Raw genomic sequence first — 24923 nt, 5'->3', positions numbered from 1 at the left:
AGCTCTGAGGAGTTGGACGTTGTTAGTATTGAAGCTGAGTCTGAGGATTCGCCACCTCAGTCTCACGCTTTTGAGGAATTGCTCGATGTTGTCACGAGAGCAGTTCACAGATTATCTATTGAGTGGCCAGAGGATAGGCAGGACGTTCGTTCGAAAAGTAAGCTCGACGAACGCTTCCTGCCATCTCGTACACAGCCTCAGCGAAGAAGCCTTCCGTTTTTCCCCGATCTCCACACCGAGGTGTCGAAATCGTGGGGAAAACCGGTTTCATACAGAGTGTATGCACCACAAACATCCCACTATTCTTCCATTCACAAATATAAAGAATATGGTTATGGGGAGATGCCGAAGGTGGAGGAGACGCTTGCGAGCTATCTCTCTCCAGCAACGGCATCTTCCCTGAAAGCTCCTTCACTTCCCTCTAAGCCAGTAAAATTCACATCATCTCTGGTTCATAAATCGTATGCAGCCGCTGGTCAAGCTGCAGCGTGTCTGCATACGATGTCTATTATGCAAGCCTATCAGGCAGAATTATTGGGGGATTTAGAGGAGGGCGGGGGAATTGGTCCTGACACAGTGGCTGAACTACGCAGAGCCACAGATCTGTCTCTCAGGGCCACCAAGGAGACCGCTAAATCAATCGGGCGGTCTATGGCAGCCCTGGTGGCCACTGAGAGGCATCTGTGGCTCAATTTGAGCGATATAAAAGAGAAAGAAAAGCACGTTCTCTTAGATGCTCCGGTTTCCACTGTTGGTTTATTTGGTGATGCAGTAAACAGTGCGGTAGCTAAATCTCAGGAAGCTGCTAAACAGGCAGCTGCATTACAAAAACTTCTCCCCCGCCGTTCTTTCATTGAGGCTGCTGAGCGGGAGCAGCCTCACTCCTCTAAAAAGAGCGCTGAACATCGTGCCACTCAAAAACAGAGTGTGTCCTCTCGTGTTCCCCCACAAAAATCTCGGGGACACGGAGGGCACTCTCAAACCCAGCAGTCTTCGAGGGGTAAAAACGGATCTGCGGACCGTTATTACCGCCAAGAAGGCTGCTGGGAAAAAGTCCTGATGTCTGAGGGCTCAGGACAAATGAGGGTAGTCCCCCCGAAGCAGAGCGGTTAACACCTCTTTTCACGGTGCCCTCAGGGGACCGTTCTGCCAACCCTGCCACCTCTGGTGTTACAGGGCGCAGCGGTCTCCGGCGAGCACATGTCTCAAGGTCCACCCGGAAACGTAGTGGCCTCGGGATGCCCGCCCCCTCTGAGGAGGGTGCTAGAGCAGTCTGTTTGGTCGTTCCCTGCCGGTGTGCCGTTACAGGGCGACGAACCGACTACTCAACAGCAGGAGAAAAATACGGTGCCCTCAGGGGACCGTTCTGCCAACCCTGCCGCCTCCGGTGTTACAGGGCGCAGCGGTCTCCGGCGAGCACATATCTCAAGGTCCACCCGGAAACGTAGTGGCCTCGGGATGCCCGCCCCCTCTGAGGAGGGTGCTGGAGCAGTCTGTTTGGTCGTTCCCTGCCGGTGCGCCGTTACAGGGCGACGAACCGACTACTCAACAGCAACAAAATCCAGAAACCAGTCTTGAGAGACTGGTACCTCTAGTAGAATCTTTGACAGCGTGGAAGCTACTGTCAAATGTTTCTCGTTGGGTCCTGCAGACCGTGGAAAAAGGGTATTAGATACAATTCTATTAACGCCCACCGCGGTTTATGGGGGTCCTGCCCACAGTGGTGGGCCCCGAGCAGGTTCTGGTTATGGAACAGGAAGTAAACACTCTGTTAGAGAAAGGGGCCATAGAATATGTACCCCCCTCCAACAGGGAAACCGGGTTTTACAGCCGGTACTTCATAGTTCCAAAAAAGGACGGGGGATTGCGTCCCATTTTAGATCTTCGAGTTCTGTACGAGTCAGCCATGCAGCTCAAGTTCAAAATGTTACCCTTGAGACAAATCGTGCCACAGATCAGGTCCGAGGACTGGTTTGTCACGATAGACCTCAAGGACGCATATTTCCATCCGTCCGTGTCATTGGAAGTTCCTGAGGTTTGCTTTCGGGGGCAAAGCATACCAATATCGAGTTCTTCCATTCGGCCTGGCTTTATCACCCCGCACTTTCACCAAATGCGTGGATGCAGCTCTGGCGCCTCTGCGCCTCCGGGGTATTCGCATCACGAACTACATCGACGATTGGTTGATTTTAGCTCAGTCGCATTAGATGGCGGTTCAACATCGAGATGTTGTTCTCGCCCATATGAAAGAGTTGGGGTTACGGCTGAACGCCAAGAAGAGTGTGCTTTCTCCATTTTAGAGGACCACTTTTTTAGGCGTGGTTTGGGATTCAGTGTCGATGCAGGCGCGCCTGTCATCGCCACGCTTCGATTCCATCCTGGCAGCTGTGAGAAGTGTAAAGCTAGGCCAGCTACTCACTGTCAAACAGTTCCAGAGACTGTTGGGTCTCATGGCAGCAGCTTCCAACGGGATACCTTTTGGACTGCTGCACATGAGGCCCCTGCAGTGGTGGCTCAGGACCAGAGGGTTTTTCCCCGAGGGGCAACCCATTTCGCACAATCAAGGTCACGCGGTGATGCCTACGTGCCTTGGTTATGTGGAAGAAACCTTGGTTCCTGTCCCAGGGCCCAGTGCTGGGAGCTCCTTGTCGTCGCAAACTGCTAACGACGGATGCTTCCCTCACGGGTTGGGGAGCGATCCTGAGGGTCGCTCATCTCAAGGTCTGTGGGAAGACCATCATCGTTCCTGGCATTCTATAGCCTAGAGATGTTAGCTGTCTTCCGGGCTCTGAGGAGCTTTATCACAGGTCTCAGGGGACACCATGTGTAGTACATTCGGACAACACGTCGGTAGTCGCCTATATCAAGGGGGTTTGCGCTGGCATGCCATATCCTCTTGTGGTCCCAGGGGAAATTGCTGTCACTCAAGGCAGCCTACATCCCCGGGGTCCAGAATATAGGAGCAGACACTCTGTCGAGACAGGGGCCGAGGCCCGGGGAATGGTGGCTCCACCCCCGAGGTGGTGGAGCTGATATGGAAATTATAAGTGGATCTGTTTGCGTCTCGAGAGACGTCTCACTGTCCACTTTGGTTCTCCTTCACGCATCCAGCTCCTCTGGGACTGGATGCTATGGTACAGACGTGGCCGAGGCTACGTCTGTACGCCTTTCCCCCAGTTGCTCTGCTCCCGGGAGTTCTGGAAAGAGTTCGCAGGGACCGGGTTTGCCTGCTTTTTATAGCCCCGCGCTGGCCGGGCAGAGTATGGTTTCCCGATCTTGTGTCCCTCCTCGACGGGCATCCTCTGGAGCTACCCGTCAGGAGGGACCTTCTGTCCCAAGCAGGGGGCTCAATATTTCACCCCCGCCCAGAACTGTGGAACCTGTGGGCTTGGCCTCTGAGGGGGCCCAGCTCATAGAGTCAGGTCTCTCAACTGAGGTTGTTGAGACCATTCTACAGTCCAAGCTCCCCCCACGAGGAAACTTTATGCCCTGAACTGAAGAGTATTCACCTCTTTGTGTAGTGACCGTCGGTTGGATCCAGTCAACTGCCCAATTGGTACAGTTCTGGAGTTCCTGCAGGACCGGTTCACTGCAGGTCTGACCCCGTCCACTTTAAAGGTTTATGTGGCGTTCCCTTGAAAGGGAACGCCTCGGTTACGACTGTAACCTCGGTTCCCTGAAGAGGGAACGAGCGTTGCGTCGCCTTGCCATATCTCCTTCATGCCTGTCAGCGCGACTTCAGACTTTACGAAGCTTTCGTTTTCTGTTTCGGGCCGGCTTTTATAGCTTCCTGGTACGTGACGTCACCCGCCTCTGACGTTCCGCCACACCATTGGACTGATTTTACATGTGCTTCAAGACGTCATCACGCAAAGCGTTCCCATAGCGTCAGTTTCGACGCAACGCTCGTTCCCTCTTCAGGGAACCGAGGTTACAGTCGTAACCGAGGCGTTTTGGATTGATCTATTTTTAAAGTTTGCACTGAAAAAAAGTGTGGTTTTATAAGAGAAGTCACAGAAAATTGCGCGGCAGGTGATTCAGTTTACTATGGAAGCTTGTTTCCGCCACAGAATAAAAAAAAAAATCTATATTTATCTCACAGTTCTGACTTTTTATTCAGAATTATTCAGAATTGCGTAATATAAAGTTGCAATTGTGTGTTATAGTCAGAATTGCCAGATATAAAGTCGCAATTGCGAGAAATAAACTCGCAATCTGACTTTTTTTTCTCAGAATTGTATGTTTATATCTCGCATGCATGCAATTGGGAGATATAAAGTCAGAATTGCATGAAATAAAGTCGCAATTGCGTGTTAAAAAAGTCAGAATTGTGAGATATAAACTCACAATTCTGAGGAAAAAAGTCAGTCTTTTTTCATTAGAATTGGACTTTATAACTTGCAATTGCAAGTTTCTATCTCATAATTCTGAGAAAAGTTGTCAGAATTGCGAGATATAAACTCACAATTGCGAGAAAAAAAGTCAGAATTTAGACTTTATGTCATGCAGTTCTGACTTTTTAACTCGCAATTCTGACTTAATAACACTCAATTGCGACTTTATATCACGCAATTCTGACAACTTTTCTCAGAATTATGAGATATAAACTTGCAATTGCAAATTATAAAGTCCAATTGTGAGATAAAAAGTCGCAATTATCTTTTAAAATGTTTTATTCTGTGGCGGAAACAAGCTTCCATAGTTTACAGCATGCAGTTTGTCGTACAACTCTGAACGAAATTCAATGGTGTCAAGGCTGTAATGTGATTGGTTATCAAAGCACATGTGATCCAAGTTAGCCGTTACGCTTTCTCCAATGGTAGAGCCACAAACCCTCATATCTCCCAAAAATAAGACCATCTCTGTTTCTAGTAACCCAGAAGATTTTGATTAGCTGGTTCAGGTGTGTTTAATAAGGGTTGGAGCTAAACTCTGCAGGACAGTGGCTCTCCATTCCACTCGTGCGTATATGTTCAAGAATGTCTCATTGCATTCCTGTAACGTGAGATATCTATTTAGTGTAATAAGCAAAGCTACAGAACAACAGTGTCTCTGCTAAATGGAATGCTTGAAGTAATGACACACTGTTTGTTCCAACGCACATTAGCAAATGCACTGTTCAATATTCATGAGGAGAGATGGTGTCTTAAATGGATTTGTAGTGTGTACTCCACTCGCTTCTAATCACTGGCAGTGATTCAGAGAAAAACAACAGATCGTTTTATCTCAGTTTTTTTTGTTTGTTTGTTGCAGAGTGCTTATTCAGTACCGATTTAGCTTATAACCTTCAATCCAACAAAATATGTTTTATAGAAAAGGAAGAACATGTTATGAAAGTCATGAGGGTTATTCATGAAGAATATAAAGAAAATATTTACAATAAATAAAGATTTTAAAAAAGACCAGAATTCCAGGATTTTGCTCTGATTAAGTGCAAATATTTACTGTACACTTTAATATTTGTAAATTGATTATAAACTAAACGGCTGGGAAACGAATTTAGCCGTTACTCAGAGAGAGATTCACTATTTAAGCAATGCAGCCTTTCCATACTTTGTATCCAAAATGTATACTATAACTTGATAAACATTACATATAAATAGTTTAGTGTTGGTTGCCTGTAGTAGATAGTCTCAAGTATAAGTTGGTAGTGTAAATGTATGCCATATGCACGGAAACATCAATCTAAAATGAAAGATTGGACTAAAAAATAAAGAACGAAAGGTTAGCTACTGAATTTGGTCTTGCTTATGAACACATACGAACCTAAACTGAATTAAAAACATCACATGAACAGACATCAGGCTGTACTTTACCAGACACACAGATAGAGGGAAGGAAAAACAGGTTCACGCCCCTCCACTTTGCCAGCTTTCCTACACGCCAATCACGGGAAGTTTGTGGCAGCGTGGGAGAGAAGCCCAAGGGAAGGGGCTGAAAACAAGTGGGGAGATTCCCGTATTCTGGAACGCCGTGAGCATGTTCATGCAAATACTGAGGACTGCAGATATGTGACCAGAGTAAGGATGACTTCATCAGACCCTGGTTCTCCCTAGCCCATTCTGACTGTTTTCCCTCCGCTTATCTTTACTCTGATGGCATATGGAAAGGCTGCTGGAGAATTAGCACCAGTTACTGTTACTAAGAGACAGATTTTTACGTATACGTTGATATTCTATTACTTTTTTGTTATTGCTTCGGTCAAATTCATGGTTAAAAGGCAGCATCACATATCCTCATCGGCTGAGAATTAACAGAGAAGGCAATCCTAAAATGCATTGCAAAAATGGGGGACACGTTAAGAAAAATGCTTAGCCTATTATAAATATTTGTATATTCTATAAATAGTTAATATGCTGCATTATGCTTATTTTAGTAATGACGTCACAACGTCATGGAGTGTGATAAACACCCTGTGGGCATGTTATTATGTGATGTTTTTTTTTATTTTTTATTATGAAACTTCTTCACAACTTTTTTTCTAAAATTTTATGCAAAATTTTACTAGAGTTTTGGTTTGTGAAATGTAAGAATTGTGTCCTTTTAATGAGGCATTTTGCTCTTTAGGATACCTAACATTACATTATTCGACTTTATATACCCCCGTCCCCCCCAAACATTTCATAAAAAAAATATTTTTAATGAAAAAATAAACACTTTTATCATAGAAGAGGTGTATATTAATTAAGGATGCACCAACATGAACATTTTGGCCGATACCGATAACCGATAATTCTTTATATTTGAAAGCCGATAACCGGCTTTCAGAATTGGCAGATAAATCTAAATCCAAATTTTTATATAATTTTTGAGAGCCTGATTACAAAAACAAAAGTCTCACCATGTCCCAAACACACAATTATAATGATGTCCTCATTATAACTTTATGTAGCCTGCATAACAGACTTCATATCATATGAATCATAATATCATACTATATCATAATATCATATCATATCATATTCAATCATATTTCAAGCACTTCAAAACCATCATGGCAAAAAGTGCACATCTGAAGTGTCTCAGCTGAAGGAAATAATTCATTATTTATCGGTTTTAATATATCGGCCAAATGTTCTTATTGGGCCGATAACAATAACATTAAAACTGAACATATATCCGCCGATACCGATATGGTGGGCAATATATCGAGCATCCCTAACATTAATAAATTAATAAATCTCAGTGACTCAATATTAGATGGAAATACTATAGTACTCCTGTACACCATGATACTCAATGAATAGTAAATGAATATATGTTATCAAGTCCAAAAACCATTGTAATGCTTAAAGTCCGCGTGAACCGGAAGTTGCAAATGACTTTTCTCCAGTGCTGTGACGTATTTCCCAGTGAAAAGGAATATTGAAAAGAGGGCAGGGTTTTACTCTAGCGCTCCTCCTCTCCATCTCTGCTCATAACAGACTAACGGTTTGAGGGGAGTGGTTAAGCGTTTCCCAACCCAAGCCGTTAAACCTACATCATCAGAGAAGGAACGCCATTCCAGACCGGAAGTAACTTTTCAGACTTTGATTAAAGATTACGACGGCAAACAATTTTTTTCTGTGTTTTAACTTGCACGGATACATTTTTCACCACAAGACTAGTAATATGCGCTAACAAAGTAAATAGGGTCAATTTTGATTTCAGTTGGACTTTAATGTGCTTAAAGTGACATCACCATGGCGCATCACCTCCATCACCAGTCAAAGACTGATTTGATGAAGAAAATCATGTAATAATTCTTGCATGTGGCAGAAAAATGGCTTGTCACGTGGTGTATTCTATTTATAGTGACATTTTAATTTCGCCTACTTGCAAATGTCAGAATCTCACACTAAACGGCAACTTCACAATCATTTGAGAGAGATCTTGTCACTGAGAAAGAATACCAGAGATGAAATCAATCCTGTAGTTGCTCTTTGCGAACAGAGAGCTGGGTTGGCGAGAGCTCTTTGTAGTAAGTGCAGCTGACGCGGGCAGTTGAAGAGACTGTAATTAGCTTTATGACAGCGTTCAGGGACTCTAGAAGCATTCGCTGTTGTGTTCCTTTGCTAGCGCGCTAAAGGAAGCCTTTCCATTTGATGCCCCTTAAACGCAGATTTAAAACACAGCTCCCTCAATATTCTTTAGAAAAGGTCAACTACTTCTGCTGTTACGGGTTTATGCCAGCACAACATCTGTGCTTCCCCACAGGGGAACTCATTCACCTTCAAGGTTAAAGTGAGTGTTATTGAAAACCAATTAGAGGTTTTAAGTGCGATGCTCTGCTTTCAATAGAGGGCTTGACATCCTAATATACTACACAATGGGTAGGATTGTGTGGTATACAGGCAGAAGAAAAAGGTACCAATGTACTACAATATTAAAAGGGTGTGAAACCCTAATTTTTTATCATTTTGATTCCAGACAATAATGTGCTTCTATTCAGCACAGCTCTGCAGTTATGGATAGAAACAAAATTAATGTTTAGGGGTACAAAAATGACCCAAAAAATTATTTGAGGCATTAATTGATGAATATTTAGGTTGTGATTATTATTACTATATAATTACTATATAATTCCCAGTGTATTACAGGTCAAATAAATTGTAATGCTCAATTTGGAAAATTTAGTCCCAGCTTAGAGTTCTCAAGAGCGAGAGTTAATACGGTTTGTTTACTATGCAACATGTTTATTCGTTAGCTAAACCACCCTAAAAAATGCTTTCAATTGTGTGTGATTTGAGTTTAAGAAGCATTATTGCTCTTTATTGCTACTCCATATGCCACATTTAGCATTACAGTGTATTACACATGTAATACACTGCGTATTATGTAGTAATTACATAGTAATAATCACTTACTAAAAAAATATATATATACTATTGTTTTCGCTTTTTATTCCTGATTTTTTTTTACCTAAAAATAGGATACTCACATACTATTCACTATTTTAAAGTATGCAGTATTTACGAAAAAAAACAAAAACAAAAAAAAAACATTTCACTTAGAAATTGCTAGTAAATGTCACAAATAATAATGGCAAGTAACACATTGAATTAACCATGACATTTTGAAGTAAAAAGACTTTAGTAGTATTTTATTGTAGGATAAAACAATAAATGTTTAGAATTATTCTAATTTTTTTTACAGTGTAAAAACAGCTTTTGCATGGCTTTTTTTTCTCATAATTTGCTGGGACCGTCGAAATACTTTTTTCTACTTTTTTACATTTGAGCAAAGAACGTTAAATGTTGTTAGGGTTTTCCCTGATATTATTTTTGAAATTATAATATATGTTTTGTTTATATTAGTCAATTGGAAATGAAGATAGATTTGGAAAATATGCAGGGACATGGAACTAATTTGCGAATAAGTATAATGAGCCACTCTGGATTGCCTGTAAAATACAGATGTCATATCTTTCATAAAATGCATGATTTCTCTGTGATATTTGAGCCATGTGTGTGTCATAATTGGTTTCTGCGGTCATTGATTTTTTCTTCTGAGGACATTGTTTGCTTGCTCATAACACTGCCAGTGTATTTCTTCTAGTGACTGGAAACACCAGGAAGCTTCCAGAAGGTGTCGGACTTTCACATCAAGGGGCAGAAATGTGTGATCAAGCACAGCTACGGCATGTAGTTTTTCTTAGATGTTTTGACCGTCTAGTTTTTTGAATAGTTCATTCTCTGACATTGTTGCCAAAGCTCTCAGCATTATATCTTCTCTGAAATCTCAAGACAAGTAAAAGACGTGTTATGAGAAAGCAAAGCGCTCTGTGGAAATATGTTGCTTTTAACGTTTAAGCTTATTTGTCTTCACCATAAAGGTTACATTTTTCTAAACGCTGTATGACATACATTCATAAAGTAACTTAGCGAAACTGTCTAAACAGCAATACTTCGAATTCTTGAGATTCCCTATTCTAAAGACCCGTTCACATCAACGACGTTAACTGTAATGATAACTATAACTAAAACTAAGTTTTAATAAACATTCTAATTCTATGAGAATGGCTATAACGATAATGACACAGAGGAACCATTTTTATTGCTGATGAAGGATAAAGAACATTAACAGATTCCACCCAAATTTTTCAAGAGCTTGAGCATTTAAAGCATTCATTCTTCAGATGTAATAAGCACAAGGTCATTATGCATTTATGTAGCATGCTTGATCATTACAGTTGCTGTTCTTAATGGTTATGTTGATCAATAATGTCTCCAATCTGCACTGTGTTTTTAAAAGATGCACAATAAAGTGTTTTTTGCTTTAAAGACGGAAGTCTTTACAAGTAAACTGTAGGTTGCTTTCCAAAAGCTCTTGGCCCATAGCCAATGAGGAAAATGTACATTGATTAAATACTGTCAGTCGTTGGGACTGCAGAGTGTGTTCTCTGCTGTACAGCCTGCCTGAGTCTTCCTTATACAGCGTATTGAGCTCTAGCTCAGCGGGTTTCTTGTCACTGCTCAATACACTCAGACACACTTTTCATTTTCCTCAATACAACCCATTATGTGATCTTTATGGCCTTAAAGGTCAATGGAGCGGCTTCCTGCTGTCGTGACAGATCGTGGTGCCAAAAATATCACAGTTAGATCAGTTCAGAGCAGCCTGGTCCATACGCAATTCAGACGCCATTGTTTCACACTCAAAAACATTTTAGCTTTACAGCAAAAGACAAGGGAGCGTTTTAAACGTTTTCACAGACGGAATGTGCACATAGGCTACCCTTTACTATTTCATTTTGAAGCACTTTTTACTTGAACAAACTCCACCAAAAGGAATTACGGTAAAGTTTCTTGAAAAATGTGTTTGTTCACAGCAAGCACATACCCTTTACTATTTCATGTTAAACCACTTTTTACTGGAACAAACACCAAAAGGAATTACAGTAAAGTTTCTTGAAAAAATTTAGTCACAGCCAAACCAACTGTTATTTGTAAACATATATATATATACTTTATATTTATTAGAATTTATATTCAATAAATTGGAAATAAATAATTTGAAAATGAATTAAAAAACAAATCTCTAAATTAAAACAGACTTAACATCTAGCTGTTTTTTTATTTCAGCATCTCACGCAATTGGCAGTGCATGTCTAACCAATAAAACCAAGACTTATCGTTTCTGTTATACTCTGTTCTGCTCCATCAGGGTATTTTAAACACCCTTGGAATACAATAGATTAATTAAACCATTATTTTGGTGAATTTGCACATTTCTGCTCTGATTTCAGTACGTTTCTTGTGTTAGCACCCCTTAGGAAATGTCTGAATCCTGTACGGTGGATCCCAAAAAAATTTATTTTACAGGGTTTCAATAAAACCAGCTAGTTAACCACTTTTGAAAATGTACATTTGACATCCAGCTAAGAAAGTAGTCACATCTTGCCCTATAGACTTTCACTGTAAGTGTTTTACTATAAATGCCATTTTTGGCAAACCCTAAAATGTACATAAACCCTGCCCCCGGGAACACGCGACAAAGGGGGTGAGGCTATGTTGGGCTGCTTCAGAAAAGAGGAAAGGTTGTTGTCGCTGTTTTTTACACCCAGGAAAAGGTTTGTCCTAAGGCTGACAAACTTAAAAAGGTTAACATTTATTTTTAACACTGTTCCTGGACATTATTAAAGTTTGTCTGTGCGCTGCTCAATTTATGGAGAACAGCTTTCGGAAGCTTCCTTTTTTGCTGTCCCTTAGGAAAATGATCCATGATTTTGTGATTGATTACTGTTTGTATTACCATAGTTTTCCGACAAATATGATTAAATGGGGGATAACATAGTATCTATAAGAAAATTTAACTGAAACGTCCTGTGAAAATCCATGCTTGAAATCCCTTCAGCACAATCCTCTTGTTCGTTAAAATTGTCAGGGTCTGAATCGGGCTTGAAATGGTATGAAATTGACGCCATCGTTAATATTTACATCTGAGAAGAGCTTGCGGTTATGACGGGGCATGACATTTCCCAAACACGCGCTAAGCGCTGCCAATCACAACTATGGGCCAACTAACCAATCACAGCACATTTTGTATTATGGAAGGAGGGGCTTCATTGAAAACGATGCATTAGACTGGGGAGAGAGGAGCAGTAATAATGTAAAATATGTGAAACATAATGTGTTTTTTGAACAATTAAGTATGAAAACATATTCTAGTACACCCCAAAAACAAAATCAAGACTTCGTAAAATGGCATAGGCCAAATAGTATCCCTTTAAATTTATCAAAAATGTGCCTTTTACTCAAGGTTTGCCTTTTTCATTTAAAGGGTGACCTCCGGTTTGAAGCTGGCGGCTTGCAAGGAAGAGCAAAGCAGCACAGTAATGTGTCATCCAGTGCAGTATAAATCTCCAATCAAGCCTGGGGAGCAGTAGACCAACAGAGGTTCACCAACGCAATGAGTCACATAGCAACCAGAATTTACCGCTTCGACAGACTGCTGGAAACCCAGTGAGCGTTTGAGAAGGGGCCAATCACACAGTCCGCCTGGGCAGGTCATCATCAGCCGCTTCAGAGAAAACAATGTTTGTTCTACAGAACAAATAAACAGCTCTTATCCCTTATTGCAGATATACAGACAAAAATCACACAGACACCAAAATACACGCACAGGGAGAGGGGAAAGCATGGAAATATGCAGACATTAGTTCCAACATTACAGCAGCACCTGGATCTACTTCCAGATGCCCTCAAGCAACTTTTTCAATTCTAGTCTCATTTCATTCTGCATGCTTTAATGCATTCTGCTACTGATAAGTCCAGCAGCCACATCTGGACCGAAAGCAAGCCTACTTCCGGTTCTGACCTCTGAGTGAGACCTTGCTTCTATAAACAGAAAGCAAATTATTTTCCATACAGTTCCAAGAAGTGTGATTTCTCTCATCATTGTCTGGGGACAAATATCGGGTGATGTCATGGCGAATCGAATAAAGCAATTAAACACCCATAAAAAGTGTCTGTAAAGTTCAAGAAACTCTTTGCTTAATGGGATACCGTGGTTTAACCAAACTTTTTTTAATTCTGTCAGTAATACTCAACCTCATGTCACTCCAAACACTTTTAACAATCTTTTTTCTGTTGTCTCCTGGACATTTTTCCCCCCAATATAATCAGAAGTGAATGGGAACTGAGCTTGTCAAACTTAAAAAATGACAAAAAGCACCAAGAACTTATCATAAATGTAGTCCACATGACTTGTGCGCAATATTGCAAGTCTTTTGAATTCATACGACAACAGGCCGAAATTTTCATTATTCAAAGAAAATCCTCAAACAAAATCTGTGATGCTTTCAAGAGAACTCCTGATAGAAGTAGGCCTAATTCTTTTGAGTCAGATCTTCAACCCAGTTGAGCTGGTTCATAAAACCAATCAGTTGTGTGTTTACCGTAACTTGTAACTTGTTAAACTTGATGTATTATTGGAGAATATAACTAGTTAGTCACAACCACGTTGGTTCAACAACATAGAAATTTTGTTAATGCTATTACGCAGATGGTGGAGTAATAACTTCTGTCGGTTCGATATTGAATTAATGCCAGATTATTGCTGTAAATAACAAAACAGTACATGGGAATACTTCGATATTTTGTTCTCTGCTCTTTTGCTTTATTTTCAGACATTTTATTTAATCACAGGTCCCCTTTTAGAGAACTCATGATACTCTGGGGTTCTCCGAGCACATTTAACTTCCGTTCTCTTGACAAATGATTCTTGATTCAAACCAGGGCCTCTGGCGTGGGAGGCGGGCGCGCTAACAAGGGCGCTAAAGACCACAGCCTCTAGCGTCAGTCGCTAACACACCTCTTGAGGCAAGGGGAGTGAGGTTTACACTCACAGCTCTTACTGGCTGACGTAACATATATGGGGAATGAAAGATATACAGTAGAACATACTGCGAGATAGCTTGCTTATTTTTCTCGAGAGCATGAACTATTTAAGTCTGCATGTCATCTTAACAAGAAACTTCACCAAGGTCGAGAGCTGTAGTTCCGACCACATCATTTTATGATGCTGTTTGTGAATGTTCATTGGAACTATGGTAACGAGAAACGCAGATACATTGAACTATGCTGGTAATGACAAAACTCACGATCAAAGTCCCCCTGTAGTCAATAATTGTATCCCTTAAAACTCATCTTTGATCACCAAAATTACATATTTAAAAGTTTTTTCCTAAAAAAAATTATTCTTCATGCCTTAAAGTAGCTTGAATGTAACTCTACAACCTTGCCTCATGTAGTATACGTGGTTCTATGAATATGCAAATTAGCCCCGCCTCCACTCGAAAAGCCACAATTCACAACAGTCTTTAGTTCACTGCAGTTTTAAAGAGTAAATACTCAGCAATGAATTTGACTTATGAATTTGCACATGGTTTGTCTTAAAGCATATTAAAAACAGCACATATTCATATAAACAACATTAAAAGCTTGATTTTCCCCACAGGGGGACTTTCAGGAAATGCTCCCCTGAATGATTCATGATTAGTTCGCCACAAAAACCTCTTGTATGGCTTCAGAAGACATAAAGTACAGAGCCATATATGGACTTCGTTTAAGCATCCTTTTTGAAGCTTAAAAGCTCCAGGCCTCGTTCATTGTATAGTTGCATGCCGAATGAGATACATACATTATTCAAAATTTCTCCTTTTATGTCCCACAGAAGCAAGCAAGTCATATGTTTGGAACAACACGTAGGTGAGAAAACAAATTATTCCATTAATGCCACTGTACACCTCTCAGGCTCCCAGGTTCAAACAAATACAAATACGTGAATAAATATGTAAAGCTGCGAAACAAAATTAGGACGGACTAGATTAAATCAATTCATCTCAGAGGATCAAACACATCTCCTGGCCGGAAACCGTGTAAATTACACACCCTCAGATTCTCACACACAAACACACACACAATTCCGAACCACCTGCAGTCTCTGATGTTGTGATTATCTAAAGGATTTGCTTGACCAAATATTAAAATTGTCATAATTTACTCATTCTAATGTCATTCCAAACCCTTATTGTTTTTTTTGTTGCAAAATTTGATGTTTTTAAGAATATCCAAATGAGCTTGAGCGTGTCATTCCCATTCATTTTAAACAAATAACAAAAAGCCCAAGCGAACCCACCATGGCTTCTCTGATGTGAGGTTATTCCCTGAATAAATTTTGCATAAAATGAAGGATGCGTTTTTAATCGAGGTGATCTAAGGATACTGGGTTGCGGAGCAGTAATGTTGAGAAATCCACCTCGAGAGAGAGACTAGACTCAGCTGGGTCTACAGTTGCTCTTTTGACCCTTCAGATCGGTTACAGAGTAAATGAGACCCCCAGCACCTCCACCTGAGCAAGAGCTTATTAAAAACGTCCCTGACGAACATCTTCTAATGAAGTTGGACGTGAGAGTCATGATACTGTCAGGCTGGATCTCAGTGGATCATCTCAGTGACTTAAGACTGAGTAGAAGATGATTCTGTAAGCACAGTGTCCCTCCCTAAATGTGAAACTATTCAAAAGAGAAACTCCGAAAGTGTTCCTAAAGGAATACTCCAGGTTCAGTACATGTTAAGCTTTTACCACAGAAATTCACTGTGTAAAAACAAACAGACTGCATTGGGATATTAATAGTGTAGCTTTGTTTAAATTTAAATTTAAATTTAAGTTAAGTACTGTAGTACTGAGTAATACTTAAGTAATAAGTACTGAGTAATAACCTTAAATAATTCCAACAGTTTTTGCAAAGTTGGTATAGAGAATTGTGACATTTTACTGGTATTGGTATCAACTATACTGTAACAGTTAGTTTAGCCATTGCATTAACTGAAAAACAATATGACATAAATTAATGATTGCATAACATGCTGATTCTGCAAAGTGTAACTTGCATTAAAAAGATGTGAGCTGAATATATTAAGAAATATATACTTCCATTTAAAAAAAAAATGCATTTGATACAATTTAACTACAATGTAATAACATAGTGTCCGATGTACTATAAAACAACTAATATAAAAAAGTCCCTTACGTCTTTGTGTATGATCAAAAATAATAATGAACCTTTTTCGGTCCTGTGTAGAAAATGATTATTGCTGCTTACAATTTACTTAATTTAAATGAGCTAAAGCACAATTGCTGAACATTTGTCACTACCTAATGTTATTTAGTTCAATCCACTTTGAAGTGTATTTGTGTTGGCACTACCTGAATTTTTTTTTTTAGCATTTTGTTGCAACTAAAACTGGGCAGTGAAATTTTATATATCAACATTATTTGCATAAGGCTGGATCTGAAAATAAGGGTTATTTCATGAATTTTATGAGGGAAAGAGCCGCTAGTGTTTAATGTTCAGTTACGTTTGACATTTAAAAGAGTTTCTGTCATGTTGAAGGTGAAGTAATTACCTCTATAAGATATCAGAAATTATTTTTTTTATTTTTTTTGCCACAAGCCATATCTAGAGATCAGTATAAAGACTTGGGGGGTGGAAGTTTAAAAAATAAATATAAAAAAAATCCTAGCAACCACCTAGAGTAGCCTAGCAACTGCTAGAAAACATCTGTCAATCATCCAAAACATGCAGACAAACAAAACTTTTCTATTGCATTACTGTTACACTACTATTAAAATATTCGTTTACACTTTATTTCAATGTGTCAGTATTACACTGTAATCATAAGTACTAATCAAGTACTGAGTAATAATAATTAACTACATGTACTTACTATAGGGTTAGGATTAGGATGAAGATTTGATTTAGGGTTAACTGCATGTAATTATGCATAATTTATAGTTATTACTACAGTAGTTACATGTTACGTGTGACAATGACACTGAAAAATAAAGTGTTACCTAATATTCTTCTGCATGGAATACACACGACCTGTCTGAATGACTTGGCTTCAAATAACACACATTAAGAAAAAATAATAATAATAATAAAACAATGCATTTATAGCTCAAATACTGAACTATTGTAAGTTCTGTGAATCAAACACATGAACAGTGTCAAGCAAAGCTGTTTACCAATAATTGGAATCAGAGTCCAAAGAGGATTCTTATCTATCTAAGACTGCCCACTCCGGCTTTAATAGAGCCATAAACATTGGGAAATGCAAGTATATGTGCTCTGGAGCAGAATTTCAATTGAATTACATTGTGTTACTGATTATTCAATACAAGACGAAAGAGCTTGTAACACTGACTCAGGCTGAGTTTCCAAAAGCATTAAGTAGAATATTAGTCATAGTCATATAATCTCTAAGACATGTTTCCCAAAAGCATAATTCTCTATGTCTGTAAACATGTTGGAACTTTCCACTCGCTTTTATGGTTTATATGGTCTTTAACAGGGGGTCCGTGGCAGTACTGCAGGGGCTCTACCAATTATTGTTTGATCTCAAACTAATATTTATTGGGAAAAAAATGGTTTAAAAAAGATCAGAACAGTAAAATAACTAACAACTATAACTAACAAGTTTACACAATATGTAACTGAGGGTCCCTGCTCCCCCTCTGAAGAACGTGTAGACCTACAACGTTTGTGAGACCATGTGCTAAATGAGCATATAACCTTAACTTCCGATTATAATTATCCGTAGAATCCTTTTTTATTGATAAAGATATAATCATATGACATCCATTTATGTTGGGTGTACATTTAGTGATCTATGACTAGCAATAACATTTCTTACCAACATTTTTTTTATTTGAAATTCAAACTGTAACATCTCGATAACATACAGTAGCATGCAACTATTTAAAAAAAATATGAAATAAATAGTTAAATATATAAATACGGAATGCAGAATCGGAATATGAAATAAATAGTTAAATATATAAATCCGGAATGCAGAATCCCTGACAACATTCAAAAAACAGCTGAAAACCAATCTCTTCCGTGAGCACTTAACCTTATAAAAAATTTTTTTTTAAAAAATAAAATAAAAATAAATAAAAAAATCCTTTCCCTTTGAAACATCACTTATCAGGCTTATGCTACTCTGAATAATACCTGAACTTCGTATTTTGAGCACTTCCTGCGTTGTTGTTGCTTTTGCCTCTTTATGATGACTCGCTGAACTTAGTCCTAATTTGTAAGTCGCTTTGGATAAGGGCGTCTGCTAAATGACTAAATGTAAATGTAAAATAAATACATTTATTGAAATAAATAGTTAAATATTTTAATATAATATAAATATTATTTAACTATTTAACATTTTATATACATGCAATTTTTACCCTTAAATTCTCTATGGTCAGCAATTTACAGCAAAATATACACTAGAGCTGCTCGATTAATCGTTAAACGATCTCGATTTAAACATCTACACAATCTTATTCCAATATGACAGCGATTCGGCTATGTCATATATTAAACTCTTTTCAACCACACAGCATCGTTATTTCTTACAATAATTCAAAATATCAAAGAAGGACTGGGATAAAAGTTTACAGCTCGGATATAAACACTGAGTAAATCACATTTTGAAAGTAACTTGACACTTTAAATGAAGATTGTATCTGTTACACCAGTAGGTGGCGACAAGTGAATGTTAAAAGTGTATTTTTCATTGAATCACTCACTCAAGAGATTCGTTCAAAAACATTGATTGATTCATCGTCTAATGAAAAACAAGTGAAATCTTTATGAGTGAATCATTGAATCATTCACTCAAGAGATTCGTTCAAAAACATTGATTGATTCATCGTGTAATGAAAAACAAGTGAAATCTTTATGAGTGAATCATTGAATCATTCACTCAAGAGATTCGTTCAAAAACATTGATTGATTCATCGTCTAATGAAAAACAAGTGAAATCTTTATGAGTGAATCATTGAATCATTCACTAAAGAGATTCGTTTAAAAACGTTGATTCATCGTGTAATGAAACAAGTAAAATCTTTATGAGGGAGTCATTGAATCATTCACCTAAAAAAACTTTTTTTTTTAATATTCATTCAAATCAGTTAAACATTTTTAAATAGACTGCAGCAATTAACATTTTGTGAGAACCTCTATTATTTTGTTTAGTCATCTATTCAGAATCTTAAGAAAATCGTAATCTCTATTTTAAACAATTTTTTTTTAAAACATGCGATTCTCCTTTTATCCAGAATCGTGCATACAGTCATAATATACAGTCATATATATTATAACCTAAAATACATGTCTGTTATCTGTTATCCACATATATCCTGTATTCACTTCTTACCACTTGAAAAAAAACAACAACAACCTGTAATTAAATCATCTCTATAAAGCCCTTTAAAAAAGACTACAGTGTATTTAACTAGCGTAAACCAGTCAGGTTGGATATTCTAAAGCCATTCTCCAATTTGTATGTGATTATACAGTGACCTAACACCCTCATGCGCTTCAAGTTCAGATAATTACACACGAAACCGCTCACACTGAAAATTGAACTCCGGTCACTCTGAAACATAATTAACAGCTAAAAAAAAACAAGCCAACTTCCTCAAAGTGCAAACTTCACGACACCTGTGGACCTCGAAATCTCCATAACACTAAACACTAAATGTAATATGCATCTAATTTTGCATTTTATTTCACAGGTTTTACTGTGATCTTATGACTACAGACATTCTCCTCAATCTGCTCATCTCCCATGATAACCATGGTGACAGTGGTAAAGTGGCCCTACAGTACAGGAATGTACCTGATCGTAACCATGGCACCACTACCGTTCCCTTCCCACCCGGTGCAGTGTTGCAAAAGAGCTTCTAGTTTGTGCGTATCTATGTGTGTGTGTTCCCTGTTGCACAAGCCTGCCCAAGGGGACACGGAGCATAGTAATTCACCGTCAACATCTCCTCACAACGGCTGAGCGGACAGCTCCTGCCCGCTCGCATTTGTTTACGCGAGGGGAGCCAGATGCATCACAAACGTATAGGCCTACACGTAAATTATTCATTTGAACAATCTCTTAATGCACAACAATCAATAACTTTCCCAAATATGTTTTTTCTACTTTATTAAAGTCATCATTTTACAGCTAAACCCAGGCTGTTGGGAAATATGAAATAATCATTATCCAAAATGACTCGCTTCTGGTGGGAGGGTGAGTTCAAAAGGTAAATCACCAGCAATCATGATGATATATTAATAAAATATGGGTTGCACTTTATTTTACAGTACATGTACTTATACTTACAGTCTACTTACCTAAGAAAGTACTGGGTAATATAAGATAACTACTGGGTTATGGTTAGGTTCAGGTTTAGTAGCCTACCTTATTATTGTAATTACGGTAACACTTTAAAATAAGGTTAATTAGTTAACATTAGTTATTACATGACTTGGTTGAATTCCAATGTAGAATGCGGTCTGTAATTTCTTGATAACAGACCGCTGCGAAGTATAACACACCGTTGCCATGAAAAACAGAGCGTTGCTATGGACGCGGAACGGACTATTTTCTTTAGCGGAAGCAATTTAATCGTTTTTAAATCAATAAACTACTTTTTAAATCAATATTTTGTGTCAAATTATTTATTTATTTTGTAGGTAGCCATGTAATAAGCGGGATAATGAATATATAATAGCGAGGCGGTTGTTATAGCGAATAACAACCCCTTCAGGCTGATCCAAGACCCCTCCGCGTCCCATTCAGCCTGTCGGGGTTGTTATTCGCTATAACAACCGCCTCGCTATTATCCCTTACTTAATAAATACTGAAACAAATGTATTGCTCATTGTTAGTTCATGTTATTAATTACATGAATTAATGTAAACTAATGAACCTTATTGTAAAGTGTTACCGTAATTACTATAATAAGTACAGTATGTACATGGAAGCAGGACTGTAAAATAAAGTGCTACCAAAATATGAATCATAACAGTAGCCTATTTTAAAAGATGTCAAGTGTGTTTAGGACAAGGAATGTGTAAAGAAGTGTTACATATTTGAGTTATAATGTGATATCTCATTAACTGATCTTGAACAACTTACATCATCAAGGAAACATGTTTGATTCAAACGTGCGTGTGGTTTTGCAGACGTTTATGAAAGTAAGATCATAGAAATCAACCGGAAGCCCGTATTCATAATACAACAACAACAAGTGTGAGGGGGTTTTCTACATTGTGGAGACCAAATTATTAAAGCACAGTCAAACCTGAATGAGGGTTCAATAAACATAATAAACCAAATTATGACTTAAGGTTTAACGAAATAAATATCAATAGTGCAGTATAAAACAATAGAAGTCGATAGATAGTCGTCATCATCATGATCAAAACAAACGTGCGACTGTGTGTTTTCGGTTTACTGGACTAGACTCAAAATCAAATCATAATCATTACAAAGTCCACCTTAAATTCAATTTCACTTCTGAAGTAATAGCCCATTTCGGAAAAACACCACACAGTTATACCAAAACAAAACTTATGTTAGGCATTTGACTAACAGCTAGCGGAAAAAGCGGCGTGGATAGTGTTTGTTATGGTTTGAAAGAAAGTGACAGTCCGAAAAACTCCGAGAGTAAAAGTACAGTGGAAATACATTTCTTCTATTATGATATTCATGACATATAAACCACGTTAACACACTTACGCATAACATTTTGGAGATAGACGAGGTTATAACCTGGTTTTGTGCCAAAATGTCATGCGTAATTGTGTCGTCTCCAAATGTTTTAGTAAAACATCACGCGGATTGTCAATAAAAGGCAGTTGTAGGTAAGGGTGTGAGCGGTACATAAACGTTCCTCACCTGCACGAGACCGTAATCTCAACTTTTGTGGCAGGAATAGTGGCGTTGAGCGGGTCAAAATCTCCTGTCGTCGCCATATTCAGGAAGCCGCAACTGCTCATACTATTCATGCTGAGGTTTCCTTTATTCAACCCCTTTAGACGGAAGAGTGTGGAGACTCACGCCTCTTTACGCGAGTGAATTCATGGGTTAGGGAAGAATGCGAGGAGGAAAAGCAGAGCTTCCGTCAGTCCGTAACAGAGACGGCGTCCCTTCTGCTGGCCATGAGAAAGAGAGAGAGTGTGTGTGTGTGTGTGTGTGTGTGTGTGTGTGTGTGTGTGTGTGTGTGTGTGTGTGTGTGTGTGCTGCTTGGGCGAAGGAATGGTGCCACACTTGGAGAATTCTTCGCTGTGAATTCATGTGAGACTCAAAACAGATTTAACACTGACAATGCCGTGACAGATAGAACAACAGTTCCATTAATGCCATACTTCTTGTTCTTCTTCATTTTATTATTACCACGTAATAATAATGATAATAATAATACTGTTATAGAACACAACCATAAATATAGACATTATTAAATAATGCAGTATTTATTCAAAACAAATATTGTTGTATAATTTAAGTATTATATTACATGTGACATATAGTATCATATAGATACCATATTCAAATAATAATAATACTGTTATAGAAAACAATCATAAATATAGACATTATTAAATAATGTAGTATTTATTCAAATAAACATTTTTGTATAATTTAAGTGTTATATCACATGTGTAGCTACATAATCCTGTATAGTATCATATAAATAATACCCTACAAAAAAAAAAAAAAAAATATATATATAAAACATTAATTTGAGTAATTACTTAACATTTGTCTGATTATGTTAATATTGATTATGTTATGTGTATAACAATGGCTGTTACTTAGACTAATTTCTAATGTACATAATTACCTTTAATTAAGCTATGGGAATACAAATTTAATGTTCACCTTATGATCAGCTGATTCTCTTTCTTTCCATAACATTCTTTCTGAAACTAAAGTGGTGCACATTGTATTAGTCATTGAGGAAGTAGTTCCAACTGAATTTTACAACTCCAGCGGCAGCTGGAACAATAAGCTGGTATAATTCTTCTGAAACAATACACTGTAAAAATTTGTACTGCTATTTACTGCTATGGTAACAATATTACATATAATATTTTTGAGTAGTTAAAGCTTGATTTCATTCATGGAATCTACCTGAATAAATCATGTAAAATGCCCTAATTTATTTAGTCTATGACATAATGAATTACAATTTTTTGGTGAAATTTGCTTTTTTATTTGAAGTATTTTTTATTCTCAAAATTGTGTGAAGTCAAGTGAATGTATATGACCTGTTTATATTTAACTTTGAGATATATTGTTTTATAAAAAGACTGTATGCTTCTAGGACAGCACAGAATCACACTTGTTACTGCACTATCGTTAGCAGAGTTATTGCTACATGTATAAAACAATATGCTTCAGAATATTAAAATAATGCAGTTATTCACAACCTAACCATAAGCCCTACTCTTATTCACAATGGTAACGATCAAAACTTTAACATAATAGAAACTCTTTCAAATTTCAAATATACCTGAACATTAAACATTAACAGATGTTTCCTTTTACTCAAAAACACATGAAATAACACTTAATTTCAAGATTTTGTCATGATACTGCCTTGTCTCTGATTTTCCCTGGTCTTGAGGCAGGATCATGACAGGCCCATGTTTCATGTGCAGCACATGGCCATTTGTTTGGCCATGTGCTTGCGTTGTCTCTCATGTTACCCCGCCCCCTTGTTACCCTTGTTTAGTCATTGTTTCACCTGTGTTCCTGATTAGTTTGTTGCTTTCACCTGTGTTCTTCATTAGTTGCTCCCTATTTTATCCCCTTGTGTTTGCTGTCCTGTGCCGGTTCATTGTTAATCAATGTGAGATCTGTCCGTGAGTAAGTCTGTTGAAAGTCTTGTCTAAGTAGTAGTTTGATCCTGTTTCTGTTATAGTCTAGTTTGTCAGTGTTAGTCTAGTTTAGTCATCTCTTGTCTGTCTTGCCCTTGTTTTGCCCCCTCGTGGGTTTTGTTTTCTGTTTTGTGTCTAAATAAACCCTTGAAATGTCTGCAAATGGTCTGCGATTGGGTTCTCTCCTTCTACACCATGACAGATTTACTCTCCATTTCCAGCCATGTGCAAAGCATGCTGGGAACAAACAATGGTGTCTCTAAATAAAACCGCATAAATGAGCTAATTCTCTTCAAATAAATAGGTAGCCCCTTTTCCTTAATTTTATGAGGTTTATCAGTTCCTCAATTCAAGCCTTAAAGGGATAGTTCACTTTGAAATTAAATTTTTGGTATGTTTTAGCTTACCTGAAGGGCATCGAAGATGTAGGTGTCTTTTTTTCCACAGTAGTTTCAATTTTGATATTTTTAGGTCAAACCGTTCTTGTCTGTCAGTCATATAATGCAGGTCTATGGTCACTGTCTCAAAGAGCATGCACAGAGTCCAAATTAAAACAATTCCCCATCGTAAGTACACATTGATGGCCTAAGACACGAAACGAGCGGTTTGTGTGAGAAAACGAACAGTATTTATATCGTTGTTACCTCTTGTACACAGCCACGTCCAAATGATCTGAGAGCGCGGGCGGGTATAGAAATATACAATAGAAGTCGCCTTGGCTACTGCAGTTCATTGGAACGAAACCGTAGCCAAGTCAACTTCTAGTATATATATCTATACCCGCCCGCGCTCTCAGATCATTTGGACGTGGCTGTGTACAAGAGGTAACAACGATATAAATACTGTTCGTTTTCACACACAAACCGCTCGTTTCGTGTCTTGGGCCATCAATGTGTACTTACGATGGGGAATTGTTTAATTTGGACGATGGGGAATTGTTTTAATTTGGACTCTGTGCATGCTCTTTGAGACAGTGACCATAGACCTGCATTATATGACTGACAGACAAGAACGGTTTGACCTAAAAATATCAAAATTGAAACTACTGCGGAAAAAAAGACACCTACATCTTGGATGCCCTTGAGGTAAGCTAAAACATACCAAAATTTAATTTCAAAGTGAACTATCCCTTTAAAATTGTGTTTCCTTAAAAAAAAAATTGGAAAATGCATCTTTTGGTGTTATTAGTGAAATGTTCTCAATATTTTCAATAAAA

General features: G+C 38.1%; 1 protein-coding gene across 2 annotated transcripts in view; it reads right to left on the bottom strand.

Annotated features, from left to right (window-relative positions):
* The window catches only part of LOC309497185 (copine-8), a 122771-nt gene extending 100747 nt beyond the window's left edge, over positions 1-22024 (bottom strand). The window contains exon 1 of one of the 2 annotated variants that reach the window (XM_082167426.1): positions 21723-22024. In XM_082167426.1, coding sequence (XP_082023552.1) covers positions 21723-21832 — 110 coding nt within the window. In that variant the 5' untranslated portion in view covers positions 21833-22024. The remainder of the gene's footprint in view (positions 1-21722) is intronic. The other variant, XM_082167425.1, reaches the window with a different exon arrangement.
* Between the last annotated feature and the right edge of the window lie 2899 nt (positions 22025-24923).

The sequence above is a fragment of the Leuciscus leuciscus genome, assembly GCF_965113295.1.
Source record: "Leuciscus leuciscus genome assembly, chromosome: 4".
NCBI lineage: Eukaryota > Metazoa > Chordata > Actinopteri > Cypriniformes > Leuciscidae > Leuciscus > Leuciscus leuciscus.
This window is presented reverse-complemented; position numbering and strand designations above follow the sequence as displayed.